Below are 23770 nucleotides of genomic sequence, written 5' to 3'. Positions count from 1 at the left end.
TTACCACTTCCGGCCGTCTCACTGTCACGATATCTGATGATGTCCCTTAGGCCTCAGCCAGCCTTAGCCAACCTCGGGGGCAGTTGTTATTTACTAGGTCAGTAGGTGTTCACGTTAGAAGTGTTTGTAATTGCGTAACGAATACTTACCACTTACCGGTTATGTCTGAATACAGTGTAGCTGACGTTAGCAAACATAACAATCCGCACGACGCTTGGATTATTTTTAATGGGAAGGTGAGCTGAGTCAGTGAGTGAGTGTTGTGTTGTTTACTCAGTTACAGTCTGTACTTAACTGTACTGTAGTCTCACTGCAAACGCGTTTACAGACATTCAGTCAAATGACTGTCATATATGCACTATACGTCATAAGTACCCGGATAACTCTAATGTAATATCAACCAATCGTCTTTCCTAATGGCGCTCTTGGTTCAAGGATAGAGAACATGGGGCCCATTGAAACCTATGTCAGTTTCGTAAATGTGGGGGTAGCCCCTTTAAAATCGACAGGGGTACTGGTGAGGGTGTTTTTGTTCATTTCAACCGATAAACATGATGTGAGTTAACAGGAAGTGTCAAAAAAAATGCGTTGAAGCGACCCTACTCGCCCGTTTTCGGCCGTTTCTCACCATTGCGACGCGCGAGCATTTCCCGTCACCTTCCTCTGCTAGGGCCCTGAAATCTATGTCGGTATTTGCGCGTGCCATTAACGGACTCATATTACTTGCTCTCCGCAGTAAATTACCTGGAAATCCGTTGCTATTCGATCTTTTTTGGCGAACTCATAAAATACCGCCCACAAGATACGCCATTGTTATTGACTGTACCCTGCTGCACTCTCGCGGCAATATTATGCATTCGCCCGCCCGCTCGGCCTCTCCCGACAGCAGCAGCAACAGCAGCAGCAGCAGCAGCAGTTCTCTTGCGGCCGGTGCGCGCTGGCCGCGCGTAAAGGTCCATACGGTAGTCATATACAGTGCCACCCCCCCTCCCAGCTGCCAATTTCGCTGCTGCACGCACCTCTGTCTAGATCGCTGTGTAGCCTGTAGTGTGTAGTGTGTAGTGGTCATAGGCAGGCGGCAGGCAGGCAGGCAGGCAGGGTTAGGGTTAGGGTTAGGGATAGAGATAGGGATAGGGTTAGGGTTAGGGTATGCCTATTCCGCAAATATACATGAAGCCACGCGCGCCTATCTTGTGCGCACTGGGGGCATACCATGATTCATGCTCGTCATGTCATACATAATTCACGTGTGAATAAACTGTATGATATCTGTCCTGTGAAAACAATATCAATGTCTTCCTTGTATTCATTGTTTGCCCTGCTCTGCAACCGTGCTCGCACATACAAATTCATATGCATATGCTCACGCAAACAGATAAACGCGAATAGAATTACACATGCATATCGAATGACCCAAAGACGCTACACCATCAACAATCCACTGTAATAGTAATAGTCTACAGCAGCCAATTTATTCATGCAATACACGCGAGCCTACTCACTACTACGTTGGTACAACCATCCTACAAACAGCCTATTAACCCCTTATTGGGGGAGGGTTGATGGGCTCTTCATCCTACTATTATCCTACGACTCCCTAGTTACCCTACACCCCTATTCAATCATCATTCGTCCCATACCATCTAATGAGGCACACACGCTCACACATATACACGTCACGTCATGTTCATTGATGCAGGAGCGTAGGAGTAAGACAGCGATTTGGTACTGATTTCACTACATTTTTGTCGTACGAGTTCGATGTGAATAAAAATACAAATGTATACAAAACATGCAGCTTCTTTTGTTTCAGCTGGTCCTTAGTCTCTATCTTCCACGGTAGATTACCAAAACGCGTAGCTTCCTTCGTTGTGACATAAATCATCTTTTTGCCCGACATGGGTTTTCACGTTATTTACGTCCCGTGGCGAGGACACACTCTAAATTTTGGCCAAAACAGGCAGCTCTTCCAATGAGCCACGTAGGGCTTTTCGGCCGTAGCCGTAGTCGAGTGCAGAAAATTCGCCTAGAAAATTAAGTTACGTTGCACCCATGCTGGTTTAAAAATTAACAACTATTTTAAGCATTTATAACTATAGTTAGAATTGCGCTTGTGTTTATGGTTTTAAACCGCAGTTTTTTTTTAATAACGCCTGTGCTTGGTAAAATATATGAACTACTTCACCTTGCGGAGGCAGAATGATGGTGTATGAATTGTTATGAGTACACCTGACGCTCCAGCCGCATTGTAGCTTTTCCGCACGATGTGTTTTGCATTAATTGCATAGCAACTGTTATCGTCTAGCCACTACAGTTGCGCTGGCGCTCCTGACGCGATCCTGCCGTGGCTCATTGAAGAGCTGTGTCAGCCTGTGTGTGGCAAATTTAGAGTGTGTCCTCGCCACGCGGACGGTAAATAACGTGAAAACCATGTCGCTGCAAAAGTATGATTTATGTCAAAAACGAAGGAAGCTACGCGGTTTTGTAATACTACAGAAGATAGAATAAGGACCAGTGAACAAAAGAAGCTCATGTTTGTATACATTTGTATTTTTATTCACATCGAACTCGTACGTACAAAAATGTAGTGAAATCAGTACCAAATCGCTGTCTTACTCCTTTGTCATTATACGCTCCTGATTTGATGAGTACAGCGCGATGTTGTAGTCTGATGGCTGCATTACGCCCCGGACGCGCGAGCGCCCAGCACCCAACGCACGCACCACACGCATCACATATAGACACGTCATGTCTACGCCATTGCGGGCACACGCCTCTCCCCCCCCCCTTCATGTGTCATGCGCACTTGCTGGTAGGTATTCTGCATTTCCTCGCGTCGCTCGGCTCGGCAGTCGCGGTCGTGACCGGCTCGTGACATAAAAATTGGGTGTCAACACGTGGCATCCACTACCGCCTTATCGCTACGTGTGATCGCACAGCGACCGTATATATTATAAATGCTAAACAGCTATATTATCTATGAATATATACAGTAGCATCCGCATTCATTTCTGTCCGTCGCAAGCATTTATATCAATTTACGCTGACCCGCACTGTGTCTACACTCTGCTAACCTTCGCAATGTATATATATACCTTATATATGTCCGTTCTCGGGAACGCAATGCATATATATATCAATTATAAATCCCTATTCTGAAAGTTTTCAGTTCGCACAGCTTTTATTATCCACGCATCGGTCGCAGGAGTCGCAATGCATTTCCACATGCCTCAAGTATATACATAGCCTAATACGCCGCTTTCCTCACCAACCATAACGATATATTATAGTCATATATACATGCCTACTCAGCATCTCAACACACCGCATTCATAAGTGTGGTGGTCGCAGAGGCCTTTATATTCATTGCATAGGAAAAGTAGCGTAGTCAGAGTTGCCAGACCGGCAGCGAGAGAGAGGAGAGAGAGAGGGGGAGGAAAGTGTGTATATGTGTGCTTGTGTGTGTATTATAGTGCGTAATGTGTGTATATCCCATAATATATATATCATATATATACATATATATAATATTATACATATATATATATACCATAGATATATATAACCATATATAATATCTATATACATGTCTGGATATGTATATATATCTATGTATATATATATTCTATATATATGTATATATAGTAATATACACATATATATGTATATATAATTATATATATATATATATATATATATCGTATACATATCTCTGTATCATATCCAAGCGCGTATATAAACCAGTGTATATAGCACAGTGAGGCGCCATCCTATCGGCCCAAAAAAATCGTCTTTATTGGGCCCATGTTCTTATCTTGGAGCCCGCGCTCTTTCAGCCTATTAAATATGTACATGGTGTCAGAATAATTACGAAAATTCACGCCTTAAATCTGAACAGGTTTAAACCCCCATCCCAGCTCAATTTTGATGGGAAATCTGCAGAGAGACTTGGAAAAGATGGAAGCTAGCGCTTCGAGCTTTACCCCTCACGGCGTCAGGCTGTGGTAAGAAAGAATGCGTGCTACGAAGATTGGCTTATACTACTCCACACGATCGGAGACGAAGGCAATAATAAATTTACAATACCTTCCACATATGCGGATCAAGAGGGACAAGGGACAGTCTTGATGTAGTCTCTACACAACATTTAGTGAGTACTGGTGAGCACAGAAAAAAACACAGTTATAGAAGGTACAGCGTTTCGCGGAACGCTTCACAACTGGGAAGGGGAAACGATAGCACCAATTCCTAACTGCCCTAAAATATCATGCAAGAAAACTGATTTCGACACACAAAGAGACAATAATGATTCGTGACGCAGCGAATAATTTTCGGTGGGCAGACCTCCAAGGCCTCAAGGAAACGGCTATTGAGAGACTCTGACAATCTTGACTACAGGCATCGTTGAGTTATGCAGGCCGCCGAGCGCGAGTGCCAGAGCAGCTCAGAGAAATAGATAACATGCGTGTACGCGCGAGAGCATTAATGGCGCGCGTATGCGAGCAGCGGACAAAAAATACCGCGTCGCCACAGGCTAAGTCCCAGACACGGCCCGGGAAGTATCACCATCAAAACCTAAAGCACAAGCTGCATCAACAATTCAACTGCAGGAACTGTCGGTAAGATGCACGGCAAAAACGAATGTTCCGCGTACAGACAGGACTGTCATAACTGTACAAGTAGAAAAATTCCTTCGCTAATATGTGTTGTGGTGCTAGGGCCAACCGCGAAGCAATACGGGGCCACGGTAAAATTCACCGTGCGTTGGAAGAGAGATTTGCAGTACAGCCTTTCTTCATACGGGTCAGTTTGCATTGTTGCAGGTAGGACAAGTACAGAGCACTAACGATGCATGGCCGCACAGAACTTAAATTGCGAATGCAGCTAAGAAACCAAATAAATATTACAAAATTGACACAGGTTTGCTGAAGCAAATGTGTTGCCACGGAGAACACACTACGCCGAAATACTACACGTGAAACCGTGTCTCGTAAAGACACCGAACCGTGCTATCTGCGTATGGAGGGTTAAAACTTCAACACCGCTGGGATGCATCTCTTACCAAAATACGTTGACACAGACGTTGAGCTGTACTGTAGTGGAAACTGACTCTGAACCAATACTAGGTTCAAAATCAGTGTGCAGGACTTGAAGCTTATTGCCGAGCTAGACAAGTGCATGGACGGAGAGAAGCCTCACAAGAGATGACGTCATTAAATAATATGAGATGTGTTTGACAAGGCTGGGGAAATTTGAAGGAACATATAAAGATTAGCTTAGACGCCGCCAGCATCAACCAAGTAGTTCACCGCGCCCAGGAAGCTGAAGTGAGACAGGAAACTGGAGGCAGAAGGTGTCATAACTCCCCGTGGAGGAGCCCCAGCCTGGTGAACCAGTCTGTGATTAGTTGGAGGAGAAAAAGAAACGGTTCTCATACGACTCCTGCTAGATCCGCGTGAATTTGAACACACAGCCATAAGGCGAGAACATTACAAAATACCTACAGGCCGGAAGACAGTGCTGCACGAACTTACATGGCAAGAAATTTCTTCACGATCCATGGACGAGAAGTATGGCTTACTGGCAGGTGCAACTCGACCATGAATCCTCATCTTTGCACCTTCAATACGCCCATATTCCCGATACGCTGGTCCTGAGAAATGGCCTTTCGGTCATCTGTTCAGCCAGGAAGTATTCCAGAAGAGGAAGCCAACAATGGGTTCGGTGACAGGTGAAAGGATTGTATGCATAATTGCGACGACATGATTGATTCGCTGCCGCTGAAACCCCAAGGAGCATGACAGGATCGTGGAGAGGAGAGTGCTGCGAAAGGGCAAGGAGAACAGAATGTGAAATTATCAACCCCACTAAAATGCAATTCAAGGTGGATACAGTCCGAAGTAACATGGGAAATGTGCATCAACTCCGGAAGGACCTCAAGTCGGATGAGCGGAAAGTGGCGAGCCATAAGCAAGACTGCCTACTGCCGACCGACAAGCCAGCTCTCCAAAGACTCTTAGGAATTGTGTCAACTACCTCACGGAAGCTTTAATTCCGAACATGGCTGAACATCAGGCACCCGCTCAGAGATGTGGCTAAGAAAAGATAATGCATGGGTGTGGGACCGGACACTATGAGAAAGCCCTTCAAGCATCAAAGGCGAGTTGTACTAACGCCCACCCGTACTTACACTAACTATGATCAGGAAAAACGCGTTGAAATTCAAGCCGATGCAATCACAGAATGGGCTTGGTGCATAGCCTGCTGCAGGACTCCAGTAGCCTATGTGTCATAGGTCACTGCGGCAGCAGAGTGTAACTACGCTCAAATCGAACAAGAGCTTTTGGCAATAGTGTTTGCCTGTGAGAATTTCACCAATACGGTCACGGCGAGGCAGGTGCGAAGTGCACATCTGATGCCACAAGACGCTCCAGCGGAATTATCACAAAAACACCTCGCGAAAGTGTCGCCTGCGTTTGCAAGAATGCTGTTGAGACTGCAGCGATATCAGATCAGGCATCACCTTACACGTACCTGGCAAATACATGTAAACATCGGCCGACATGCTGTCACGAGCATACACTGGATAGGGATAATGAAGGACAGTGAACTCGCATGAGGAAATGGACGTTCAGGTTCACTCATTCGTGGAAAACCTATCCGTCGAGTGAGCAGAAGTGTGAGCAACTCGTGCATGAAACCCGCGAGTGACCCGGAACTCGGAACTCAGTGTCCACATTCATGCTGGATGGCGGCAGAGGTCCAAGCACTTCCCGTCACGCGACCATATTGCAGAATATACGTGGACGAGGTGTACAAGGCAGGAGGCCTGCTATTCTATGGGGAAAGACTCATAATGCTCGAGAAATGCGCAGAAATGCTCAACACTGCTGCATGAGTGTCACCTCGGATGGAGAAATGCAAGCCCAGGGCGCGTAACACCAATCTACTGGCCTGGAATGTTATCAGCAATCGAAGAACTTCATAGCAAGGTGCAAAACGTGCAACCGTTTCAAGAAGAGACAAGCAGAAGGAACGCCTGATTCACATGATATACCAGACAGACCGTGGAAAAAACCCGGTGTGGACTTGTTTGAGTATGGCGGCCAAAAGACTATCTTGTTGTAGTAGACTACTACTCCAAGTTCCCTGAAATCAGCCTACTCGAGAGAAAAACCGCAAGTGAGGTGATCATGCATCTCAAGTCCATTCTCGCGAGGCACGGGATACCGAAACTATTGTATTCTGACAATCAACCGTTTAGCTCCCGATGAGTTTCAAAGACTTTGCTAGGAAATGGGACATTGAACTATGTACCTCAAGCCCAACCTACCCCCAGTCAAACGGGCTGCGTTTACACTATCGATTTTTGTCAGCAAATCGTAGCGATTTCAAGTGCATTCCAACTTGTCCCCGACGTGACCCAAGGGCATTTCAACTAATCGGCTGAAATTCGATTGTGTTGGAGTCGGAGTCGGAGTCAAGTCGCCTAGTTGGAGAAATAGAACGTGTTGTATTTTGCACGACTCGGACGATTTGCTGACAAAAATCGATAGTGTAAACGCAGCATTAAGGTCTATGTCTCCCTGGGTACTGCCGAACACTACGGCTGTTGATGTTGTTGCTGCTACTAATGTTGCTACTACTAACTGCTGTTATTGTTGCTGACATTATTGTTTGTTGATTGTTGATTGTTGATATTATTGATTGTTATTGACAACAGCAGCCGCAGTGTCCGGCAGTACCCAGGGAGACATAGACCCTATCAGCTCAACTGTGAGGTGGTTATGATGCTATACTGTACTGTAACGGGCATGCTTGGAATGGTAGTGGTACTGCCTAGATTTAGCTGTACATACGAGAGTATTCCACAACACCGAGAAGCATGCCAGGTGTATATGACCTCTATGTATAAAGAGCATTCCCACTCTCCTGAGTAGGCACACTATAAATGAACCTTGATTGGATGCATTTACTGTACAATGTGCAAGACGGAACTCAGCACATCACAAAAAGAAAGTGCCATATATGTGGCTGTCCACTTGCTTGTTGCAGTACCCCTGAAAATTGGTTGAGATCCATGGCAATAAACTGGAAATCCAAATCCAATGGCAAAATTATGTATCTTCTATTGTTATACATAAAATTGTTGTTGAAAAGGAAGTTGTCTTGATAACCTGTTAAAAATGATCGTGAAAAGGACTCGGGATGACCAATTTGGGGGTCAAGGGTCAAAGGTCAAGATGTGTAAACGGAGGGGGAATATTTCCCCCTTAACTTAAGGTATAGGAGGAAATACGGAATGGCGGCACAAATCTGCTCGACCTATGCTCTTAATATTCTGTGTATAGTGTGATGGGCAGGAAACCTATCACCTGTGCGAAATTGGAGGTCACAGGTCAAAGGGCAGTGGGGGAAAGTTCAGATTTTAGACATTTTCTGAGGACATGGTCTGACGGAGCAATTGAAAAACTTTTTTGTTTCAGCGGTGATCCAGCATTTTTATGGTTTTATTGAAAGGACCATGAAATGTACTTTATGCTCACATGCGAAGAGTAAGTGTCGGATAACCTTTTGATACATGAGCTTCTTTTGTTCACTGGTCCTTATTCTATCTTCCGGTAGTATTACAAACCGCGTAGCTTCCTTCGTTTTGACATAAATCATACTTTTGCACGACATGGTTTTCACGTTATTTACCGTCCGCTGGCGAGGACACACTCTAAATTTGCAAACGGAGCTCTTCAATGAGCCACGGTAGGGCTTTTCGGCCGTAGCCTAGTCGAGTGCAGAAAATTCGCCTAGAAATTAAGTTACGTTGCACCCATGCTGGGTTTAAAAATTAAAACTATTTTACATTTAAACTATAGTTAGAATGCCTTGTGTTTATGGTTTAATCCCGCAGTTTTTTTTTAATAAACGCTGTGCTGGTAAAATATATGAACTACTTCACCTGCGGAGGAATGATGTGTATGAATTGTTATGAGTAAACTGACGCTCCAGCCGATTGTAGCTTTTCGCACATGTGTTTTGCATTAATTGCATAGCAACTGTTATCTCTAGCCCGCGTACAGTTGCCGCTGGCGCTGCCTGACGCGATCCCTGCCGTGGCTCATTGAAGAGCTGTGTCAGCCTGTGTGTGCAAATTTAGAGTGTGTCCTCGCCAGCGGACGGTAAATAACGTGAAAACCATGTCGTGCAAAAGTATGATTTATGTCAAAACGAAGGAAGCTACGCGGTTTGTAATACTACAGAAGATAGAATAAGGACCAGTGAACAAAAGAAGCTCATGTTTGTATACATTTGTATTTTTATTCACATCGAACTCGTACGACAAAAATGTAGTGAAATCAGTACCAAATCGCTGTCTTACTCCTTTGTCATTATACGCTCCTGATATTATTTCTATGGGACGGTGGTGGTCTGGCGTCTTACTCCTTTGTCATTATACGCTCCTGATTGATGCAGTACACGCGATGTTTGTCATCTGATGGCTGCAACGCCCCGACGCGCGACGCCCGCACCCACGCACGCACACACGCACACATATAGACACGTCATGTCTACGCATTGCACACCGCCCTCTCCCCCCCCCTTCATTGTCATGCGCCTTGCTGTAGGTACTCTTCATTTCCTCGCGTCGCTCGCTCGCTCGCTCGTGACCCGGGCTCGTGACATAAAAACTGGGTGCAACACGTGGCATCCATTACCCGCCTTATCGCTACGTGTGATCGCGCAGCGACCGTATATATATACATGCTAAACAGCTATATATCTATGAATATATACGTACATCCGCATTCATTCTGTGCCGTCGCAAGCATTTATATTCATACGCTGACGCCACTGTGTCTACACTTGCTAACCTTCGCAAGTATATACATACCTATATATGCCGTTCTCGGGAATACAATGATATATATATCATATATAAATCCCTATCTGAAAGTTTCTAGTCGCACAGCTTTTATATCCACGCATCGGTCGCAGGAGTCGCAAGCATTTCCACATTGCCCAAGTATATACATACCTATACGCCGCTTTCTCACCAACATAACGATTTATATATTATATATACATCCCTACTCACCATCTCACACATCGCCATGCCAAAGTGTGTGGTCGCAAAGGCTTTATATTCATGCATAGGGAAAGTACGTAGTCGCAGTCGCAGAGTCGCACGCACAGAGAGAGAGAGAGAAGAGAGGGGGAGGGGGAGGTGTGTATATGTGTGTATGTGTGTGTATTATAGTGCGTAGATGTGTGTATATGCCCATATATATTATATCATATATTATACATATATATATATTATACATATATATATATATACATAGATATATATAAACATATATAATATCTATATACATGTCTGGATATGTATATATATCTAATGTATATATATATAATCTATATATATGTATATATAGGTATATATACACATATATATGTATATATACATTATATATATATATATATATATATATCTATACATATCTCTGTATATATCCAAGTCGCTATATAACCAGTGTATATAGCACAGTGGCGCCATCTATCGGCAAAAAAATCGTCTTTTATTGGGACCCATGTTCTCTATCCTTGAGCCGCGCTCTTCAGCTATTAAATATTACATGGTGTCAGATAATTACGAAATTCACGCCTTAAATTGAACAGTTTAAACCCCCATCCCAGCTCAATTTCGATGGGAATCTCAGAGAGAATTGGAAAAGATGGAGGCAGCGCTTCGAGCTTACCTCACGGCGTCAGGTGTGGTAAGAAAAGATGGTGCTACGAAGATTGCTATACTACTCCACACGATCGGAGACGAAGGAATATAAATTTACAATACCTTCACATATGCGGATCAAGAGGACAAGGACAGTCTTGATGTAGTTCTACACAAATTTAGTGAGTACTGTTGAGCAAGAAAAAAACACCAGTTATAGAACGTACACGTTCTCGGGACGCTTCCAACGGGAAGGGGAAACGATAGACCAATTCCTAACTGCCCTAAAATATCATGCAAAAAACTGATTTCGACACACAAAGAGACAAAATGATTCGTGACCGGATAATTTTCGGTGTGGCAGACTCCAGGCTCAAGGAAAGGCTATTGAGAGACTCTGACAATCTGAACTGACAGGATCGTTGAGTTATGGCAGGGCCGCCGAGCGCGAGCTGCCAAGCAGCTCAGAGAAATAGATAACATTGCGGGTGTACCGCGAGGCATTAATGCCGTATCGAGGCAAGCGGACAAAAAATACCGGCGGCCACAGGCTAAGTCCCAGACAGCGGAAGTTTCACCACACAACCTAAAGCCACAAGCTGCATCAAAATTCAACTGCAGGAACTGCTCGGTAAGATGCACGGCAAAAACGAATGTTCCGCGTACAGACACGACTGTCATAACTGTACAGTAGAAAAAATTCCTTCGCTAATATTGTGTTGTCTGGTGCTTAGCCAACCGGAAGCAATACGGGGCACGGTAAAATTCACGCGTTTGGAAGAAGATTTCCAGTACAGACTTTCTTCATCGGCGTCAGTGCATGTTGAGGTAGGACAAGTACAGAGCACTAACGATGCATGGCGCACAGAACTTAAATTGGAATGCAGTAAGAAACCAATAAAATTCAAAATTGACACAGGTGCTGAAGCAAATGTGTTGCCGACGAACACACTACGCCGAAACTACACGTGAAACCGTGTCTCCGTAAGACACAAACCGTGCTATCTGCGTATGGAGGTTAAAACTTCAACGCGCTGGATGCATCTCTACCAAAATACGTGACACAGACTTGAGCTGTATGTAGTGGAAACTGACTCTGAACCAATACTAGGGTCTCAAATCGTGTCAGGACTTGAAGCTTATTGCCGAGGCTAGAAAGTGTCATGGAGGAGAAAGCCCTCACAAGAGATGACGTCATTAAATAATATGAGGATGTGTTTGAAGGCTGGGGAAATTTGAAGGAACATATTAAGATTAGCTAGACCCCAGCATCAAACAGTAGTTCACCCGCCCAGGAACTGAAGTGGACAGAATGGAGGCAGAAGGTGTCATAACCCCCGTGGAGGAGCACAGACTGGGTGAACAGTCTTGTGATTAGTGGAGAAAAAGAACGGTTCTCTACGACTCTGCCTAGATCGCTGATTTGAACACAGCCATAAGGCGAGAACATTACAAAATACCTACGCCAGAAGACGTTGCTGCACAATTACATGGCAAGAAATTCTTCACGATCCTGGACGAGAAAGATGGCTACTGGCAGGTGCAACTCGACCATGAATCCTCACTCTTATGCACGTTCAATACGCCATATTCCGATACCGGTTCCTGAGAATGCCTTTCGGTATCTGTTCAGCCAGTGAAGTATTCCAGAAGAGGAACCAACAAGTGTTCGGTGACGTGAAAGGTGTATGCATAAGCCGACGACATGATTATCGCCGCTGAAACCCCAAGGAGCATGACAGGATCAGGAGGAGGAGTGCTGGAAAGGGCAAGAGAACAGAATGTGAAATTCAACCCCACTAAAATGCAATTCAAGGTGGATACAGTCGAGTACATGGGAAATGTGATCACTCCGGAAGGACTCAAGTCGGATGAGACGGAAGTTGCGAGCCATAGCAAGACATGCCTACTCCGACCGGACAAGCCAGCTCTCCAAAGACTCTTAGGAATGTTCAACTACCTCACGAAGTTTATTCCGAACATGCTGAAATCACGGCACCGCTCAGAGATGTGCTAAAGAAAAGATAATGCATGGGTGTGGGACGCGGACACATGAGAAAGCCCTTTCAAGCCATCAAAGGCGAGTTGACTAGCGCCACCCGTACTACACTACTATGATCAGAAAAAACCGGTGAAAATTCAAGCCGCATGATCACAGATGGGCTTGGTGCATGCCTGCCTGCAGGACGTCCAGTAGCCTATGTGTCTAGGTCACGACGGCAGCAGAAGTGTAACTACGCTCAAATCGAAAAAGCTTTGGCAATAGTGTTTGCCTGTGAGAATTTCACCAATACGGTCTACGCGAGGCAGGTGGAAGTGCAATCTGATCACAAGACGCTCACAGGAATTATCAAAAACACCCTCGCGAAAGTGTCGCCTGGCGTTTGCAAAGAATGCTTGTTGAGACTGCAGCGATATCAGATCAGCATCACCTTACGTACCGGCAAAATACATGTAACATCGCCGACAGCTGCACGAGCATACCTGGATAGGGATAATGATGAGGACAGTGAACTCGATGAGGAAATGGACGTTCAGCGTTCACTCATTCGTGGAAAACCTATCCGTGAGTGAGCAGAAGTGTGAGCAACTCGTGCAGAAACCCGCGAGTGACCCGGACTTCGGGAACTCAGGTCCACATTCATGCTGGATGGCGGCAGAGGTCCCAAGCACTTCCCGTCACCGCGGACCATATTGAATATACGTGTGACGAGGTGTACAAGGCAGGAGGCCTGCTATTCTATGGGGAAAGACTCATAATGCTCGAGAAATGCGCAAGGAAATGCTCAACACTGCTGCATGAGTGTCACCTCGGATGGAGAAATGCAAGCCCAGGGCGCGTAACACCAATCTACTGGCCTGGAATTCTATCAGCAATCGAAGACTTCATAGCAAGGTGCAAAACGTGCAACCGTTTCAAGAAGAGACAGCAGAAGGAACGCCTGATTCACATGATATACCAGACAGACCGTGGAAAAAACTCGGTGTGGACTTGTTTGAGTATGGGGCAAAAGACTATCTTGTTGTAGTAGACTACTACTCCAAGTTCCCTGAAATCAGCCTACTCGAGAGAAAAACCGCGCAAGTGAGGTGATCATGCATCTCAAGTCATTCTCGCGAGGCACGGGATACCGGAAACTATTGTATCTGACAATCAACCGTTTAGCTCCCGTGAGTTCAAAGAACTTTGCTAGGAAATGGACATTGAACTATGTACCTCAAGCCCAACCTACCCCAGTCAAACGGCTGCGTTTACACTATCGATTTTTGTCAGCAAATCGTAGCGATTTCAAGTGCATTCCAACTTGTCCCCGACGTGACCAAGGGCATTTCAACTAATCGGCTGAAATTCGATTGTGTTGGAGTCGGAGTCGGAGTCAAGCTCGCCGAGTTGGAGAAATAGAACGTGTTTCTATTTTGCACGACTCGGACGATTTGCTGACAAAAATCGATAGTGTAAACGCGACATTAAGGTCTATGTCTCCCGGGTACTGCCGAACACTACGGCTGTTGATGTTGTTGCTGCTACTAATGTTGCTACTACTAACTGCTGTTATTTGTTGCTGACATTATTGTTTTGATTGTTGATTGTTGATATTATTGATTGTTATTGACAACAGCAGCCGCAGTGTCCGGCAGTACCAGGGAGACATAGACCCTATCAGCTCAACTGTGAGGTGGTTCTGATGCTATACTGTACTGTAACGGGCATGCTTGGAATGGTAGTGGTACTGCCTAGATTTAGCTGTACGAGAGTATTCCACAACACCGAGAAGCATGCCAGGTGTATATGACCTCTATGTATAAAGAGCATTCCCACTCTCCTGAGTAGGCACACTATAAATGAACCTTGATGTGGATGCATTTACTGTACAATGTGCAAGACGGAACTCAGCACATCACAAAAAGAAAGTGCCATATATGTGGCTGTCCACTTGCTTGTTGCAGTACCCCTGAAAATTGGTTGAGATCCATGGGCAATAAACTGGCAATCCAAATCCAATGGCAAAATTATGTATTCTATTTTTATACATAAAATTTGTGTTGAAAAGGAAGTTGTCTTGATAACCTGTTAAAAATGATCGTGAAAAGGACTCGGGATGACCAATTTGGGGGTCAAGGGTCAAAGGTCAAGATGTGTAAACGGAGGGGAATATTTCCCCCTTAACTTAAGGTATAGGAGGAAATACGGAATGGCGGCACAAATCTGCTCGACCTATGCTCTTAATATTCTGTGTATAGTGTGATGGGCAGGAAACCTATCACCTGTGCGAAATTGGAGGTCACAGGTCAAAGGGCAGTGGGGAAAGTTCAGATTTTAGATATTTTCTGAGGACATGGTCTGACGGAGCAATTGAAAACTTTTTTTGTTTCAGCGTGATCCAGCATTTTTATGGTTTTATTGAAAGGACCATGAAATGTACTTTATGCTCACATGCGAAGAGTAAGTGTCGGATAACCTTTTGATCCTCAAGAGGAGGGTTAAACATGGATTTGTTTACTGTTAGAAAGAATTTGACTGCCGGTTGCTAGTAGAATCTATACATGCCTGGATGTATGAGGCTACAATGTCACAGTGAAATTTCAAAAGCTAAATTTAGTTGAAGAAGGTTTATGCTCCTTAAATCATATATATTTCTATGGCATTCTGTACTGTCAGTGTGTTACATGTAACTTATGCCACTGCCAGTGGGCACTGCCAGTGCATGTGAGTGGTGATATACTGTGTAGTTTTTGCCTGCGTTAATTGGTTACAGGGGGCAGCTCTCTATTGCAGCCTGTAGGCTTGCGTAGGTAAATGGATGAGTGCTTACCTATTCTGTCTTGCAAATAGTTGTTGCTACTACGTACGATGGGAGCTTCCATCTTTAAACTGAAGACACTTAAACGTACGCGCCATCTCGTGGCAACTTTCATAACGATCCCAACGAACATTCCTTTGAGAAGGTTCCTGATACTATCCCTGTGCCTTCCACTGTTTCGGCGCGTATGTGAACACATTTGGTACTAACAGGGTTTACTAGAATCCCACCACTCCACGTACACAGAGTCACCGCAGTAGACGTTAGATGAGCACTGTCGCTCCGCGGGACTTGTTCCCTTTAATTTCCGTTGTATAATTCATATTCTGTAATTCGTAATTCGTACAAAATTCTGTGTTTCAATTAACATTATTCAATTCAAAATGACACGCGCAATTCGTAGGGGATGTTTGTTTATGCAAGCAACATTTTATCTTTGAGAATACTTATAATTCTCTTTGCCACTCGCTCAACATCAATAAAACAACAAAATCAATTAAGCCAGTTCGTAGTTACGCATTGAGCATGCACAAGATTCGGGAGTGAACTTTTGCCAAGGGTCAATTGTACATAAACCGCTCGCTGTGTCACCGTTCTGTGTGATAGCAAGTGGAACCGTGCGTACTGTATTTGTCCAAGTTTGATATAAAATAAAAATTAACCAAGATTTGCTCAATATAGAATGTGTGTAAACTTCAATATAATTATCTTCATACATGATGTAGATCTGTATTGCACAAACAGATCTTTTTATTACAATGTTAAACTTTCATTCATAAATCGTTGTTTACACGTTATCTACGTTCATCGTTGTTTTATCGTTATCTATTTCGTGGTTTCTACGGATTAAATAGAATTCGTGGAAAATACGAATTAAGTCTAATTCGTTGATTACGTAATTCGTAGAAAATGCTGTGGTCCCGTCTGATACGAATTAAGCGAGGTTGACTGTATATATATCACTTATAGTATAGCAGTCAAACAAGATTGTAATTTGTTTCGGGACAGGGTTGCTATCTTTGTAACCCAGCTGTGCACCTATTGGTGTATGTCATGTTTTCTGCAATAAACCTGTTTTCACACGATTTATACTCTTTTCAGGTGTACGATGTTACCAATTATGTGATTGAGCATCCAGGTGGTGATATAATACTCAGGTAATTCTCTACAAGTATCATATTCTCACATGGTTTCTATCTAATATTCCCCCTAACAGAACGATATTAACAAATGTTGCTATTGGTTGTTTTGATATGCATGATTGGTGATCATTTGTAATGACAGCTTTTATACGGTTGTAAGTGTTGTAATTATTGTCACTATTGTTCTTTCTGAAAAAAACATGATATCTTTTATTAAGTATTATAGTATTAAGTATTAAGTATTATAGTATTAAGTATTATAGTGATTTGCGATCTCGTTTAATATTTTATTATTATAATAATGTAGATAATGTTTAAATATTTGATAGATTACAGGAAGAAACCCTTTTTCTCACTAGTTATTTACATAGGTAATAACTAATATGAGTATTTGTAGGAGCATAAGAATACTTATTAATGGTGATTTTATTTTTGTAACATCTAGCAATCAGTTATACCAAATTAAACCTATTGTTTGTACAAATAAAATCATCAAATTAATATCCCGTAAAATGAGTTTACATGTTGTTTTCTAGTTCAGCAACTACTTCCTTGCAAAGTAGGAATTAATTGTATCCCCCACGACGAAGTCGGCGGGGATACTATGGTTTCATGTCTCCCCAGCCGCCGCCGCCGCAGACAATTTCCCTTCCGCTCTATAACTCGACCCCTAATTGACCTAGCGCTACCAAACTTGGTATACTTACACATCTTGGGGAGAAGGTGAGCAGCATACCAAAACCAGGTCACTGCGACCTTTATTTGACCTTTACCTTGACCTTGACCATCATATTTCCCTTCTGCTCTATAACTCGGCCCCTAATTGACCTAGCGCGACCAAACTTCGTATACTTACACATCTTGCGGAGAACACAGGGGATACATGTAGTTGGCAACAACTGCCCTTTCTAGTTTATTACTTTGTTTCAGGCATGCTGGCAAGGATGCCACATTGGCTATTGAGAATAAAGCTGCTCACCAAGTAGTGAAAAGCTTTATCCGTGAAAGGATAGCAAAGCTACACGTTGGAGACCTGAAGGAAGAATCTGAAGAGGCAGAAAAGAAAGGAGAAGTAAAAGAAGAGGCACTAGCGACAGGAGACAAAAAGGAAGAGGCCACAAATGCGGCAGAAAAAAAAGAAGAGAGTGAACCGCCAGCAGATAAGCAGGAAAATCATAAGGAGGAAGACGCCACTAACATCACAGATAAGCTCAGCTCACTATCTATAGGTCAGTAATTCCGGGCCATCGACAAAACCGGCATGCAGCAATCAGTGTAACATCTCGTGGAAAGATCTTTCCTGAATTGACTTAGGGTAAAAGTACTGCCTGCACTAAAAACTGCGTCTGTGGTGTGTGTGAGCACGTGTGCTGGCATGCAGATAAATGCATATATTGTCATGTCGGATAAAGTGTTTAGTGGTAAACGCAATTGCGATCGGCAAGAATGACCCGTACGTGTGAGCTGTGAATGCAGAAGAGTCGTGTAGAAGCGTAGTGCGGCGCGTCATCTCACGTCTCGCTGCGAATCGGCGCGGATCGCCTACGCCTAGAAGCAAGGTAGCGTCGGCCAGGCGGGGGCGCCATGTTTGAGGAGTGGCACGGGCGCATGGCGGGCGTCGCCGCCGCGCTGCTTCCGTTTTCCATCCCCGACCACACGTACACGCTGCTGCAGGACGCGCACGCCGAGCGCAACTGGAGCATTCCCGTCGGCCTGGAAGACATGGGCGACATCGGCAACGAGCTGTGCCTCGGCGCCGAGCGCACACACTGCAGAGGGCGCTGCGACCAGCCGATGGAGATCGCCGTCGAGGAGGGGGAGAAGGGCGGCGACGGTGGGCACGCGGCCTACGACGAGGCGTCCGACCACAACTACAGCTGGAGCGCGGTGTCCGACATTGAGATGAACTTCACGCAGGGCGCGGTGGCGAGCCCAGACGCGCGCAGCGACCACAGCTATGCGTGCGGCGACTCCATCTGGAACTCGATGGTCGTCGGCGAGGACCACTGCTACAGCCGCTCGCTGCAGGCGATCCTCGCGCTTCCGCCGCACCGCGCCGTCGCCGAGCGCCGGCACGGCGGCGCCCCCTACCTGTGGCCGGACATTCGATTGACGGAGCACAACTACAGCAGCAACCAGGAGTTGAACCGTGCCGGCATGGGTGTGGCGCCGATCGTGCGCTCGCGCTCGGACCATCTGCACGTCGACCACAACTACACCCACGTGAAGACGGCCGCGGTCGCGGCGAGGGCCGAGAGGAGGTGCGAGAGGAAGCCGCAGAGGAAGCTGCAGGGGCAGACCGCAAAGAGGAGGTGAAGGCAAACGGCGGTGCATGCCACGTGGACGGTGAAGCGCGAAGTGTTGGTTCTTCGCTGTCGAGTCTATTATATTTGCCTGCAGACAGTAGCAGGGGACGAAGCAAGGAGGGGTCAAGTTGATGGTCAGAGCTACGCGAACGTGGCAGGGTGGCTAAATGTGTGGCAGTGTACACATTGGTTCAACCCCGATGTGGATGACATGTCATAATGTGCAAATGGTTTGCAAAGTATCATCAACTAAAGTTGAATTGCCTCGACGCACGAAATTAGAAACACGTGTGTGTATTGCCTTTTCGAGAGCGATTCTTCTGGATTTGCGTTGGTGGGCACCGGGCTTTCAGTGTTAGCATGGACAAAGTAAGGTCCTTGCGAGCGTGGGTAGATGTGTAACAATGCCCAAGCTTCGGTGAGGAGCAAGAATACGGTGATAGGAATCACTAGATTCCTGTGTTAAAAGCATGATTATTATTATCATGCTGTTATGGTACACTGGCAATTGTTTGGTAGACATACAAGCTGTCTAAGTCACGTAAAAGTACAGTTATTGAATCATGCGGTTTTATCTGAAAAATACAGCAGGGTTGAAACTTAATTGTTACATCATGTTCGGGTCGAATTTCGGGCGCTAGTTTCTATCTAGAGTCACGTGCAAAATTGGTGATATTGCGGACATACTAAATTACTAATTAACTTATAGTATTACAGTATTTCCTGTAAACATTTTAGTGTTCAGTCTAGTAGTTGTGTGCCAGCAGCTCATTGTACTATAGCCAGGTTATCATCTAAAAGTCTACATTTTGTCCATGCAATTCTCTGCATTGTGTGTATCATGCATATCACATGACCTGTGCTGGCAGCCTTTTGTGTACCTAGGACTATTTCAGTTTTTGGGTTTATTTCTTGGTGTGTGAAACTGCATTGCCGAATATTAGTGTGTCGTTTGATTTGTCAATGATTTCAGGTGAGGAAAAAAAATAAATGCCCATCTATGAGTGCAAAAAGAACTTGAATATTTTTAGCTCATGGTCGGATACCGTTTCTAGAATCGTACCAGAATGTTGCTCCCTTTGCCACGAAGTATAAGGTGTGTGCAGTGTGCACCCGTAATATTTCTAATCGTTTGGGTTTGCCTGCCATGCTATTATCTGGCATGTATTGTGGAAAGTTCAGGTAAATTATTATTGGGATGATGCAGGAAGACAACCTGCACTGTGTTTGCACACGCCAATGCTTCTTTATCTGAACTTTATTATTTGGGATATGGGTTGGTGCGCTCATAACTTCAACTTTCAAGGAATGTGCACAGATTGAAAACGTCTCTATAGGAGGTCTCTTCAAAGGAAACGTAAGAAGAATATTAGCATGCACTGCAGTAGATGTCGTGTCAACTTAGTAACTAAAATTGTTTAGCACTTCCTCAAACCAATATGCTGCATGCAATCAGGACAGCATCACCACACAGGATAGACCAATAAATTGTGCCCTAAAAATTTTTTTTATTCTGATGTTATTTTAGGGTCTAAAATAACATCAGAATATAAAATTTTTTAGGGCACAATTTATTGGTCTACACACAGGCAGTAGTAGTAAGTAGTTGTAGGAGCAGCAATAATCATACGTGCACAGCACAGCGTAAAGCTGAAAGGGTCGTTGTCGTATCAGGTACTACAGATATGTACCCGAGGTACGTATATGTATACACAATTGTGTACCAGACCTGTATCTTGTACCCAGATATGTACCCTGTGTTTACATAAACGTAAGCCTACCTGCCACTGAGATGGATATCGAATGAAGACGGTCATGGAGGAGGAGTAGGGGCAGGAGGAGGAGGAGGAGGGGAGGAGAAGGAGCGGAGAAGATGATGGAGATCGAATGAAGAAGGTCATGGAGGAGGAGTAGGGGACAGGAGGAGGAGGAGGAGTAGGGGGCAGGAGGAGGAGGAGGAGCGGAGAAGGTCATGGAGGAGGAGTAGGGGCAAGAGGAGGAGAGGAGGAGGAGGGGAAAAGGTGATGGAGTAGGGGGAGGAGGAGGGGAGAAGGTGATGGAGTAGGGGGAGGAGGAGGAGGAGGGGAAGAGGGGGAGAAGGAGGGGAGAAGGTGATGGAGTAGGGGGAGGAGGAGGAGGAGCGGAGAAGGTGATGGAGATCGAATGAAGATGGTCATGGAGGAGGAGTAGGGGGCAGGAGGAAGAGGAGGAGAGAAGGTGATGGAGTAGGGGGAGGAGGAGGTGATGAAGTAGGGGGAGGAGGAGGGGGGGAGAAGGTGATGGAGTAGGCGGAGGAGGAGCGGAGAAGGTGATGGAGATCGAATGAAGACGGTCATGGAGGAGGAGGAGGGGAGAAGGTGATGGAGTAGGGGGAGGAGGAGGAGTAGGAGGGGGATAGTTGAATTATTCACATTATCAGGAGTAGATAACAACATGTGTTTATTCTCTGTTTATTCCTGATTTGTGATGCTATAGCCATTAATACGTACGTACTGGTTAAAATTTGCTGTCTTGTACAACTATATCTGACCAAGGTAAGTTACCATTGAATCAATGCACTGCATTAGCTACAGTACATACAGCAAGTTTCAGCTAGTAGACACATTGCAGTCAGCATTGTTTATTCTATTGGCTACTATAGTTGAAACTAGGGTCCCTATATACAGAGAGTTGCGCCATGACGAGTCGGAAAAAATCGGTCACGTGGTCGCTGGACGACATGTTGTTTCCAAATGGATACGCACGGCTATGGCCGTAAGAAAGTGTACAATTAAATTATCATATATGGCGCGAACGATTTGAGTTACATTTCTAGAAATCTAGATACACATAGACACATGTCTTAGCTATAATCTCTGTAAATTTTGAGTTTATTGAAGCACGATTAGTCTAATTAATTACTATACGGACCATTGTACAGCGTATCCATACAGCGCTGTACTTACGCGGCAGCGGTGAGGATCCATTTGGAAACAAAATGGCGTCAAATCCTGAGTTGGCGCAACTCTGTATACAGGGACCCTAGTTGAAACTAAACTTGTTACTAACGAATGTGAATAATTCAACTATCCCCCTCCTACTCCTCCTCCTCTGCCTCTTCTGCCTCCTCCTCCTCCTCCTCCTCCACCACCTACTCCAACACCGTCTCCCCTCCTCCTCCTCCTTCTCCACCACCACCTACTCCAACACCTTCTCCCCTCCTCCTCCTCCTCCTCCTGCCTCCTACTCCTCCTGTCCCTCTTCCTCCTCCCCCTACTCCATCACCTTCTCCCCTCCTCCTCCTCCTCTCTTCCTCCTCCTCCTCCTCACTCTTCCCCTGCCTCCTCTCCTCCCTTCCTCCCCTCACTCTCATTCTTCTCGTTCCTCCTCTTCCTTACCCTCTCCTCCTCTCTTTTTTTAACCTCTTTATGACTGTCTTCATTCGATCTCCATCACATTCTCCTTCCTTCCTCTCCTTCCTCCCTCCTTCCCCCTCTTCACCTTCTCCTCTCCTGCCTCTTCCCTCCTCCCTACTCTTCTCCCTTACTCCATCACCTTTCCTCTTTCCTTCCTCCTCCCGCGTACGTCCATACCTTCTTCCTCCTCCTCCTCCTCATCCTGGCCCGCTACTCCTCCTCCATTGACCGTGCTTCATCGCATCTGCCATCACCTTCTCCGGCTCCTCCCCTTCTCCTCCTCCTCCCCCTACTCAACTTGTCTCTCCCCCTCCCTCACTCTCCTCCTACTCCATCACCTTCTCCCCTCCTCCTACCTCCATACTCATCACCTTTTGTCCGCTGCTCACTCCTCCGCTCTCCGGCCTCACTCCCTCCTCTGCCTGGCACCTACTCCATCCATGACCGTCTTCTTCGATCTCGCATCACTTTTCTTCCGCTCATCCTCCTCCTCCCTACTCTTAATCACCTTCTCTCCCGACTGCTCCTCCTCCTCCTTATCTCCATTCCTCACCTCCTCATCTACTCCATCACTTTCTCCTCCTCCTTCCTCTCCTCCTCCTCCTCCTGCTGCCTACTCCTCATACCTTTAGTTCGATCTCCATCCCTCCCCTCTTCTCCGCTTCTCCCCCTCTTCCCTCCTCCTCTACTCTACTTCATACCTTCTCCCCTCCTGCCTCCCTTCCTCCAATCCCCCCGTCTCTCCCTACTCCATCACTTTCCCCCCCCTTTCTCCTGCTCCTGCCCCCTCCTTCCAATGACCTTCTTCATTCGGATTCTTACATCAGTATTTACTTTCTCTTCAGCATTGTACAGGTCCATCCCTTTTCCGCTCTTTTCCTTCCTCCCCTCCTCCCTCCTCCTATCCCCTACGTCCATCAACTTCTGCCCTCCTCCTCCTCGCTCCCTTCTATCCTCTCTTCCTTCCCTACTCCATCCGTCTACCCTCCTCCTCTCCACCCTACTCCATCACTTTCTCCCCTCCTCCTCCTCCTCCCCTACTCCATCACCTTCTCCCCTGCCTCCTCCTTCTTCCCCTTACTCCTCACCTTCTGCCCCTCCTCCTCCTTTATCCCTTGCCCTACTCCTCCATTGACTTCATTCGATCTCTTCACCATTCTCGCTCTCCCCCTACCTCATCTGCCCCTACTCCTCCTCCCATGACGAATCTTCATTCGATCTCATCTCACTGTTCTCGCTCCTCCCCTTCTCCCCTCCTGCCTCCCTACTCAACTTCTCTCGCCCTCCCTCCCCTCCTCACCTCCCTACTCAATCACTTCTCCCGCTCCTCCTTCCCCTACTCCCATCACCTGTGTCCCCTCATCCTCCTCCTCCATCCTCCTCCTCTCCTGCCTCTCCT

At 45.7% G+C, this 23770-nt stretch overlaps 1 protein-coding gene across 3 annotated transcripts; it reads left to right on the top strand.

Annotated features, from left to right (window-relative positions):
- LOC106809149 (cytochrome b5-like) lies at positions 1–19992 on the top strand. Of its 3 annotated transcripts, none has more exons than XM_014812129.1 (3): positions 1–236; positions 16630–16685; positions 17601–19992. In XM_014812129.1, the coding sequence occupies exon 3, from the start codon at positions 18255–18257 to the stop codon at positions 18984–18986; it is 732 nt and encodes a 243-aa protein (XP_014667615.1). In that variant the 5' UTR covers positions 1–236; positions 16630–16685; positions 17601–18254; the 3' UTR covers positions 18987–19992. The 3 variants fall into 2 exon arrangements, with proteins under 3 accessions (XP_014667616.1, XP_014667615.1, XP_014667617.1); XM_014812130.1 differs by having other exon boundaries at positions 1–97.
- The last annotated feature ends 3778 nt before the right edge of the window (positions 19993–23770 follow it).

Source organism: Priapulus caudatus, unplaced genomic scaffold (genome assembly GCF_000485595.1).
Source record: "Priapulus caudatus unplaced genomic scaffold, Priapulus_caudatus-5.0.1 Scaffold331, whole genome shotgun sequence".
NCBI classification, from domain to species: domain Eukaryota; kingdom Metazoa; phylum Priapulida; class Priapulimorpha; order Priapulimorphida; family Priapulidae; genus Priapulus; species Priapulus caudatus.
Note: the sequence above shows the minus strand (reverse complement) of the source record. Positions and strands in the feature narration are given on the sequence as shown.